Source organism: Crocodylus porosus, unplaced genomic scaffold, assembly GCF_001723895.1.
Source record: "Crocodylus porosus isolate Cpor-Errol unplaced genomic scaffold, CroPor_comp1, whole genome shotgun sequence".
NCBI classification, from domain to species: Eukaryota; Metazoa; Chordata; order Crocodylia; family Crocodylidae; genus Crocodylus; species Crocodylus porosus.
In genome coordinates this window covers 97,485,749-97,496,763 of record NW_017728943.1, presented here as the reverse complement: position 1 = coordinate 97,496,763, position 11,015 = coordinate 97,485,749, and the positions used below count along the sequence as shown (strand labels likewise).

Genomic DNA, 11,015 nt, shown 5'->3' with positions numbered 1-11,015 from the left:
GGAACCAACTTCCAAGAGAAGTGGTGCTGGCTCCTACCCTGGGGGTCTTTAAGAGGAGGCTAGATGAACACCTTGCTGGGGTCGTTTCACCCCAGCACTCTTTCCTGCCATGGCAGGAGGTCGGACTAGATGATCTACTCAGGTCCCTTCCGACCCTAGAAACTATGAAACTATAAGATGCATCCAACCCCAGGAAGTGCTTCTATAATCACACTTCCCTTTAAAATGTTTTTCTATCACTGAGTGAAAGTTCCAGGCAAATCACAGAGCAAACAAACTGCAGGCAGGGCAAGTGGTAAAAGTGGCTATGGGCAGAATGCTATCAAAGACAAAAACTGAACAAAAGTCTGTTGTCTTTCAGTTATTAATCTACAAGTTTGCTATAACAAGACATTATGTTTCCTGAGTGTGCTGTCACTGTCTCTTTGAAAGCAAGTTTCATTATGATTTCCTGGAGAAAATTTGTATCTACATATGAATTCACATATTCATGCATTGCTGGGGGGAGAAAAATCTTAGTTAAGCTAGACTTAAGGCCTAAATCTTACTCAATTAACTCATCCAAAAGGGCTTAAGACTGAACATTTTATGAAGTACAGAAATTGAAATGCATCACATGTCCCTCAAAATGACCTTGAATCCTGACTTTACCTTGTGGCACTACTCTGCTGAAGCAGCCTGGATAATGACTAATTTTAATTCAAACTCTTTTATAAAGTTTTGAAGAAATTCTAGGGAGTGTCACTTTACGTTTGCCTGCACGTGAATGACAGGGCAATCTCATATACCCCAACACAACCTGCCTAGGTTGTTTAAAAGACTACAGTAACCAACAGAGCAGTTATATCCCTATACCAATGGTTTACATCTTTGTATGTTTGAAAAGTCACGTTTTGACTAGAGGAACTTTGGATTGCCAGTTTCTATTTACAATGGGGTAAATAAAGGAAGATAACAGCATATATGTTCACAGAATTATCTGTACACATAACATGTACTGTGATACATTTTCATTAATTCTGCCTTAACAATTAAATGATCAAGAGGATGCTAACTGCAGCAAGAATATGTCACCTATTTTCAGAGACTTTAAAAATTAAGTTATTAGTTTTTATAATTAAGAAAATTACTTAAAACAAGAGAGCACAGTTTTGGGACAAGGTGAGAGCATCACTAGCTGAAAAACACCTTTGAAAAGGGTGAAGTACATTCATCCATCTGAAGCCCAGCTTTTATGTTCTAAGAAGCTACTTATCTGCACAGTAGTAAATGGAATCTTGAGACATCCCTACAGGCACTTGACTTGTGGTGCATAAGCATTCAAGATCAATTTTTTGGACATTAGTGTCTGCAGAGTTGTGTCTGTCCCTTGCATGCCCTTGCCCACCTCCAGTACCAAGGACAAGGGTTGCAGAAGGGAGGCCAACACTCACTTCCTTTGCCTACACAAAATCCAGGTGTTATCGGACTCAACAACAACAGAGAAGGAAGGTGGTTCACAGACTAGACAGAGGTAACATCACTAAGAACTGCAGTTGCTATACAATGAACTGTCAGTGCTTTTCTCTATGTACTCTGTTTCTGAGGTTGTAAGTATGTACCTGATGAAAAGGAATGGGTGCTGTGAGCTTTGCTAAATGAGGACTATTATACACAACTGCCAAATCAGGCATCAGATTGAGAAATTTCTCCTAAAGAATCCTTAGTAAAAGTAAGTATTATTTTCCAAGTAGCTATCTTACATTTTTTACTTCTTCTAGAATGCAAACAGAAATCTTCAAAACCAATGTATGAAACTTGGCATTTATAAAACTTTTATGAAATTCACAGCATTGATGACGGTATACAAACAGGCATTACAAGTCCTGGGCAAAGACTACTGAAGATGTCCAAAAAGTTCAAAAAAACATTCCCAAATATCTCAACATGTGTTTCCAAGTGCTCTGCCATCCTGCAAAGTCAGCCCTGGAAGGTCCTACAGAAGGTAACAGTTAGAGTAAAAATAAGTACTGGAACCAAATCAGAGGATTGCTGCCACTCCTCTTCTGAAGCTTTTACAAACTGGGAGGGCGGTAAAAGATTTGCACAAGCTATCCCTGTGGTAATGGTGACGTGGCTCTTGATAACAGAGAGGAGTTTTCTTGGCTTAATATATACTTCAAGATGCACTGTAGCTCTAAGAATTAGGATCATCACACGTAGGGATCAGTACAGAACAGTATGAATATAAAGATGCTCTCTGTATTCTCTCTCTCTGCACTGACTCTTTGTCCTAGAATCAGAGTGGCATTTTAGGAGAACAGGAAGGTAACCCACCCTTGCTAATACTTGAGTACAGAACAAATGTTGTTCTTGCAGAGGAGCCAATTTACTTGGCATCAGGGGCTGAAGCAGACCTGATGAACTACACCAGAGTAGACTGTGCCAAATTGATCTATATCAGCAACCCTGGGGCTAGGGAAGAAAACGCTAATAGTGGGTATGAGAAGTCCATAGGGCAGCACTGCAGGTTCTGCACCTGTCAGATACAGGATGACTTATTTACTAGCACAGGTCTAATATCTGATTCTTTATGGGTACAATAGATTAACTGCTCTCATTTGGTAGACAGAGCCCTGTCTATATCTCCACTCCTAAGGGACAGGGCTGCGACCACCTCCTTCCTAAAATGTGAGGAAGGAATAGGCAGCAGAATGACTCAGTAAATCACGAAACTTAGAATGTAAGGCAGTAGCAAGAGCTGACACTGTTTAAAGCCAGACAGATCCTGCCTTCCTGAGCCCAAAGAATCTCTCAAATGTATCTAAATAAAGTTTTAAATGAGTATAACTTGCTTTTAAAGACCATTCTGAAAACTTAAGACGAAATAAAATACCAAGTGCAAATCTCCAAGAAAATAACCACAAAGTGTCAGTCTGTCAAAGGGGGTGGAGGTGGGGGAAGGGAACAGAGCTCTCTCCCCTAACAATATTTAAAAGGGGGTTGGGAGGGATTATTCAATTAGGAAGTTTAATAGATGGTACTAGGTGAAAAGAAAACCGACAAAAAATTTCCCAGCTGAAACTGAAAATTACTCCTGAGCACATGGATTACCTAACCTACAACAGAAAGATACATTTTTTGTATAGAAGCACAAGGGACAGGCAATCACACAGAAGTGACTGCAATGTAGCAGAGATAACCAAGTTAGCTTTAAACTCAGCATGTGTTAATTTACATCTCAGCAGGGTAAACTAGGTTATGCTGAGCTCTGGGCTGCTGCAGCCAGATTGCTACTAGTACCAAGCCAGGTTTAAAGCTGGCTTAGGTATCTCTAGACTGAGGTGACTTCTGCATGACTGCAGCACAGACTTACAATAGCTTCCATCAGGCAGCACCAAGGACATAAGAAGGACATGCGAGTTGGGTGACTTTGTTCTTTCCTATGAGCCCCTGAATCAGGGACGGGGGATAATTTAGGGCAGAGACATGATCCACAGATGCAGTCAAAAGGTTCTGTTCTCTAGAACCTGGGATGTGTACTCCCCAAGAGCAGAATATATGTGGCCAAGCACTTTAAGAGCACACTATTTTAATGAAAATCACTTTAGTAGAAATATTTTTCACACAGAGTTTTGAATTTAGGAGTGAAAAGGGGGTGGGGGAGAAAGAGACAAGTGCCTGTAAATTATGACTGTGCAAAAGAAAAAGGCAGAATGAATCATCATTATCACCCTGGTTACAGGAGCCTCTGCTTTTTAGTCAAACCTGCACCACCTCCTCTATCTTCCAAAAGCCTAAGCTATTTTAATAGTCTTCCACAGTAACGTTAATAAAGTAGCTAATTTTTTTTATACAAAATCTTGTAAATGTTTAAGATTTGGGGGAAAAGTACAGTTATGTATTGTTCCAAAAATATTAAAGACATTTTACCAACAACAAAAACTGAATGTTACTTTTGTACTAATGCTTAATTCAATTTACAGCAAAAGCTTTGTTATCCAGCACTCATGGGGAATGGGGAGTGCCAGATAACTAAGTATGCCAGTTACCTGAGAGGCCCAAACAGGCATTTTTGTCTGTTTGGGCCACCACCCCTCCCGCCATATCCAGTGCACTGGGGGACAGGGAGGGAGGCCCTGGTCACACTGGGGACAAGCTGCTATGCCCCAGGCCATGGGGACTCAGCAGCACTGACTACTTTGCCCTGCCTGGGCCATGGGGGCTCAGCAAAACTGGAAGTGCCATGGTGGGCACTTCCAGTTTCGCTTTTGCCATGTTGACTGGCATGCCAGTTAACAGAGCATGTCAGTTTGTAAGGTGCCAGATAACGTAGCTTTTGCTGTATTAAGTTACCTGGAAGATGAAGAAAAATGCATGGTTCTTTGCTGTAGAACTCTTTTTTTTAATGCAAACTAGGATAGCAAACTTAAATAATGGCAGTACCGTTGCCTCTAGAAATATATCAGTAAGTTAAAAATTGTGGAGGCCAGGGAAGAAACATATAATAACTAATCTCCAGCCCTGAAAAGTCTGTTGCCATCCTCCTACATGTCTTATACCAGACAGATAATTGTTATGAAATGTAAATGGAATCTCCAAGCTAAAATTGATTCACTAAAGATAACTTACTTCCCTGATAAGGAAGGCAGAATTACTAATCCAAAGATGACTTGGGTATGTACAATATGTGGGACTGAAATAGAGGCTATAAACAAGCAGAACATATGTAACTAGTAAACTACCAAAAATTCAAGGATAGCAAAACTGGTAGTGAAAAGCTATATAAACAATGCTGGAAAACTTTGTGCCAGAAGGGGTTGCAAATAAGAAGTGTTTATGAAAAATTCAAGGGCCACTTCCAGGTTAAAATTCTTGTTCGTTAAACTTTAGATGGGTTTATTTTGAACAGCTGGTGCTCAACCGCTGGCCTGTGGGATGAATCCAAAGCAGCAGCAATTAACACTGAAACCACTCTTCCTCCCCACCAAATCTTCAGACCAATAGGTAGCCTCGTAAGCCAGATGACACAGCCCTGAGTATCAGACTGGACAGGCACATGGGTCACTCTACAGCTGGATTCAGTGTACAAGGCTGGGTCCACCCAATCCAGTCTGCAGACCAACCTCACACCACTCCACCAGCCTACAAAACCAAAAGTTGAACACCACTGATTTAGAAAGACAACAGTGAATTATTTTTTGTATTGCAGTAACCCTCTGGCCACCTAACAAGAGTCTGAAACCTTACTGTCCTAGATGATGTACCAATAGGTAGTAAGGACTAATCCTGTCTTCAGGAACTTGGATTCATAGTTGTGGGGACCACAGATTATCAGAGTCTGTTTATAATGAATTCCGTTCCATTTCACTTAGATATCTATGCAGTAGCACAATGCTGCAGTGGTTGAGCTACAATTAATGAATCTGCACAATGCTACCACTTAAGGGGGAAGATCTCAAATGCAAATGGCCCTCTAAAAGATTTCTATTTAGTGGTTTTACAAGCATTACAGTTCTTATACTTGACTCCTGATCTTTAATAGCTTAAACTCAATGGCGCTGTTAAAGGAATAAACCCAGCTGACAGTTAAAAAATTAAGACTAATGGAATGAAAACATGGAAGCTTGCTTGTTATATTTAAGACTAATTAAATACAATGAGAAGATGGCAATCATACTAACAATCTGACTGCAGGTGTGGAATGGAGATCAGACCCTTCTACCAGGTCTTCTGAAGCTGGGTATTATTCCTCTTACATTTGATACAGACAAAACTGGCCTGGAATGCAGGTTCCAGAAACTCTTTACATGATTGTATAGTAGTAACTCATTTAATGCAGGGCTCAGGTGACAGTCACTCATCACATATATGTTTAGAGGTTTATCATTATTGGAACTTACAGCAGTTTGTTGCTCTGCTGCAATTTAACACATTATAATATTACAACACTGAGCTTTTCTATAAGTGCTCTTGAGCTTTGCCCTACTAGATTTCTTTATTAGGCTAGTGGAAAGAAAAATGGTGCCTGTTCAGAGATTAGACACTCTTAAGATAACTATTATCCAACAAAAGGAAATTTAAACCAATTAAAGATTGATTATCTAATTGATAAAACAAGCCTGTGAGTTGTCCTTTCTAGTTCCAGCAATTTTATTCCACCAAATTTGTAATAGGTCTGCTCATCTTCCAATTGTACTGAATCTGCATAATATTGCTTGCTTCAGACATCAACCCATGGTCAAAAGGATCAAAATGGGGTTCTAGCTCACCCAAATACAAGATGTAACGGTTTGCTAGATGTTTGATTACAAAAAGTGAAGGTTTCACCATCAGCAGTCACTATTGGATAGTAAAATTTTATGCTCCTCAGCTAAAACGAAATTAGTGTAATCTACTTTTAGAAGCTTTAAAATGAATTACAAAAATAACATTCAGTGTGTATCGTTTTACCATAATCTTAGTCTATTAAGTCTATTAATTTCAAGCCAACATGAAATGCCACAAGTGTTAACAGCAGGCATGTGACTTATTAACAAAACTAAATGAAGATCAGAAACCAGGGTCCTTAGGGAGACCAGGAAATGTTAGAGCTTCCTTTAAAGGCTGGCAGCATTTGGAAGGGAAGTCAAGAACTAGCCCTGACCAAACCTCTTAAGTATCCCATGACTAGGATGAAGATGTATATCATCAAGACACAATTCTTCCTGAAAAGGTAAGAGGAAAACCACATACCTTAACTTTGACTAGTCTTTTTGCTGTCTTGATCTTTGCTTCACAGAAGGCTCCTCTATATTTAGCACTTACATCAGTGCCCACTGTCAAATATGGAGGCTCATCAATGGTCTGTAAAAGAACGGAATGCAAATAACCTTTAATCCCTCAAACACTTCCGTAACAGGTGTTAAAAAAATGCAGGACAGTTGACAACACATCTGAAACAGACTGAAATAGCTGTATATGTAATGTTGCTGAACAGTCTGAATTAATATTATCTGACAACATATGGATCTGATATCAACAGGAATTAACCAAACAAAGCCTTACATGTCTACTTGTGTAAACGTAAGGCTGACAGCAAAAACAGTCAGTGCAAAGCTTATCTGCAAGTGCCCAGTACTTTTATATCACTTAAAAGTATAGAAGAGTACTAAGCTCTGCTATAGTAAAGGTTTACTAAGGGCTTATAAATCAGCATTCTCACTCAATGTTGCCCTGGAATTTGGCCTGATTTGGAGGTTGTGCATGGCAAGGTTAGCATTCCACACTTGGGGACATTTTGAACAAAATTCAGTTTCCCCCATAAAACAATGCAGCATTCCTTAAAATTCACAGATTCTAACACTGATTCTTGAACGCAGATGAGGATCAAACCATAGCTCTGACTGTGCTCCAAATAGTCTCAACTGCTTGACATTTGAGCTAGCTAGTGCAAGGCCCCTGGAGAAATGAAACTGAAAATGGTATTCAGAAAAGTTGGTACTCAGTATAGCCAAAAACTTAATCAATCACAAGCAAAAAAAGCACCCTACTACAGCTACTCACTTTTTCAGAATGCCTCTTTCCTACCTTGGAGAACTCATCACTACAGCAGTCTCCCCTGCTCACCACTGGCAATCCTTCACTTATTTTTCCCCCTCCTTCTCACCCTTCTCTACCCATTCACAGATGCTAGGGTTGGAAGGGACCTCAACAGATCACTGAGTCTGACCCCCTGCCTAGTCAAGAAAGAACGCTGGGGTCAGATGACCCCAGCCAGATGTCTATCCAATCCAGCCTTCTCTTAAAGACCCCCAAGGTAGGAGAGCACCACCTCCCTCGAAAGCCCATTCCAAATTTTGACCACCCTCACCATGAAGAAGTTTTTCCTGATGTCTAGCTTAAATCTGCTTTCTGTTAGTTTGTGACCATTGTTCCTTGTTACCCCAAGAGGCGCCCTGGTGAACAGAGCATCTCTAGTCCCTTGCTGCGTCCCCCTAATGAATTTGTAGGTGGCCACAAGATCAACTCTCAGCCTTCTCTTGCAGAGACTGAAGAGGTCCAGGTCCCTCCGTCTCTCCTCACAGGGCTTGTCTTGTAAGCCCCTAACCATATGAGTGGCCCTCCTCTGGGCCCTCTCAAGTCTATCAACATCCTTCTTTAAGTAGTGCCCAAAACTGGACGCAGTACACCAACTGTGGTCTGACCAATGCTGCATAAAGGGGAAGTATCACTTCCTTGGTTCTATTTGTCCTGCATCTGCTGATGCATGATAAAGTGCAGTTAGCTTTGCTGATGATCTCACCACACTGACGACGCATGTTCATCTTGGAATCCACTATGAGTATGGAGTCCCTTTCTGCTTTTGTGCTGCTGAGAGGGTCACTTCCCAGCCAATAAGTGTGCTAGATATTTTTGCGCCCTAGGTGCAGCACTCTGCACTTGTCCTTGTTGTACTGCATCCCATTGTGTACTGCCCATTTCTCTAACCTGTCCAGGTCTGCCTGCAATCATTCCCTACCCTCCGGAGTGTGCACCTCACACCACAATTTAGCACTGTCTGCAAACTTGGACAGAGTACACTTCACACCCACATCCAAGTCACTGATGAAGATATTAAAGAGTACAGGTTTTCCTTATTGCCACCTATTTACATTCTCACTCACCTGCCACACTTTCAGCTTCTTTCATTCCTTGAAGATCTCAGAACAGAGACTCCCCCTATGCCTGAAGAAAGGTATTTGCGCTGAAAGCTTGAGGAGAACTTTGTTCCAGCTACTTAGTTGGTCTAATAAAAGATATCACATCTACACAAAGAACCTTGCTTGTTTATGTTCTTAGACCAGTGGCCTCCATTCTCCAGCCTTTTTAAGTAGGAGATCTCCTTTGGCATTTAAAAGCAACCCAAGACCTACCCTGAGCTGCTGCCCCCCAGCAGGTAAGTCTGTGAGGCGGGGGGGGGGAGCAGAGTCAAAGTCCCTCCCCCACAGACTGACCTACTGGGCTGGGGTGCACACGTGCATGCGTGGGGGCACTCAGGCCCCCACCCTAGCCTTGGGTCAACTCCAAGAGGCTCTGAGATCTACTCCAAGAGGCTCCGAGATCTACCAAAGGATCGAGATGTGACCACTGCCATAGACCAACACGACTACAACCAAAGACCCTGCTACAGTTTACCTCTATCCAAAAAATCTGTGCATTATTTCAGCAAAAGAATCTGTGTACAGCAAAACCTCATGAGCTCAGTCTATTACAATTTTTGTAAATCTTCTATCTCCCTGCCCATGTAGGAGTCCCCATCTGGGGGGGCAGGGCAGTACAGGAAGAGAAAGGGAGCTGTACCCTCTCCCCAAACCCATGCATGTTGCAGGAACTGCAGTCTCTGCTCTTATAGTGAGGTCTGGGCTCCTTTTCCCTGTGTGTAACACAGCTAATGCTCCATCTGTTTCTGACCTGTACTGAACAGGACCTCTATACACCTGCCCTGTAGTCAGACACTTGGCCTACCCAGAGAAATACCGTATCTGCTACACTTCACATATTCCCTTCCCCCAGCTAACATACTTGCACACTTACCCATTTACAATTAAATCCCTGGACTGTGCTTATCTCCCATCTAGCTACTGTCAAGCCCCTGTGCCCTCCTCTACTGACACTACCCTATAATGAATCCCTGAAGTTACACATGCATCTCTTTGTCTGATCATGGCCGTAGGAGACAGGGAAAGAGACTCACAGAATTCCAAAGCCAACCCCAACTTTGACACTGTTGTATCACAAGACCAACTCTACCAAGCTACTCCAATTCATCCTTCCATTCAGTACAGCAAACGCAATGAATGTATCTGGAGTGCAGGCAGATAATTCCCATTAGTTATTGCTAGTTCCAAAGGGCAGAGTTAGGGGTGTGTGAGCATGCACCTTAACTCTCCACTTCATTATTCAGCAAAACACATTTCTGAATTTAATGTTTTGGAAGGGCATGAGACTGCTATGGTGGGCTAGAAGTAACAAAAAAAATGTGTTGTTTACTCTTTCTGTAAGTCTGCCACTTTGTTCTTAGCTGATGAAGTTTCTTCCAAAATGCCACAGCATGTAATTGTACCAAATTGTGAGCTAAACTGAATATCAGCATCCGTACTCCAGGGAACCTTTATACTTACGTACTGAGGAAAAATAAAGTTACAATGCTTTTATTCCAAAAACACACCACCAAGTAGACGCGTTTAGACTAACAGAAGTTTTAACAGAGATTAAAGAGGATATCCATGAAGACAGAGGCAGTTACCCACATTAATCTGAAGACAGTCAGAAGGCAGGGTAGATCTTCACCTTTATAGACCAACTAAAAAAGATATAGAGAAAGGCCAAGATTTGGCATTCACAAAAGCTTGTGCTCTGTGTATATACAGTATAATCTCTGTTATCTGGCATTTAACTAACCAGAATACGTAATTAACCAGAATTTCATTGGCAGGATGCACACGGCACTGTGTTGCTTTGCTGTCTACTGCACCGCTCTGAGGGAACCTGAGTGCTTGCGCCCTTCCCCCCTGCTGCAGCGCCTGCAGCCAGGCTGCCCTGGCATTTGGGGTAGCTGACTATTATGGCATTTTTATCCATATACCATTTTATTTTTTATACAATATGATATACTGTAATGTACTGTACACTCATTCTTTGAAAATCTGCACTACAAGTATGGCAGTCTTCCTTGAGTACAGCTCTCAGATACCCAGAATTTTTAGATAACCAGCATCCCCATTCCCCACTCATGCTGGATAACAGAGATTTTACCTTATCTTATTTAGTTAGTCTGTGAAGGTGCATATTTACCCTGCCTTCATACAAGAGGGCTCCAATGGAAATTCTCTCAATGATCTTGTAACCCCATTTTAAATGACTCATGAGGTATGTTATAAGGCCCCTTCTTTTATTAGTTCCCCATAGATAGAGGGGAGCTGGGTTAAAAAGCATTAGACCTGTTGCTTAGGGAGAGTTCTCAGCAGGTCATTTGATAGTTTACATACAACAAAAAATGACTACAGGGAGCAGAG

The 11,015-nt window shown here is 41.6% G+C and overlaps 1 protein-coding gene across 1 annotated transcript in view; it reads right to left on the bottom strand.

Moving 5' to 3' along the window:
* ARID4B (AT-rich interaction domain 4B) overlaps window positions 1-8,285 on the bottom strand; it is a 98,546-nt gene extending 90,261 nt beyond the window's left edge. Inside the window, exons 1-2 of the mRNA XM_019548615.1 lie at window positions 8,264-8,285; window positions 6,715-6,851 (exon numbers count right to left, since the gene is read on the bottom strand). Of these exons, the coding sequence (XP_019404160.1) occupies window positions 6,715-6,851; window positions 8,264-8,285 (159 nt within the window). The remainder of the gene's footprint in view (window positions 1-6,714; window positions 6,852-8,263) is intronic.
* Window positions 8,286-11,015: the final 2,730 nt, after the last annotated feature.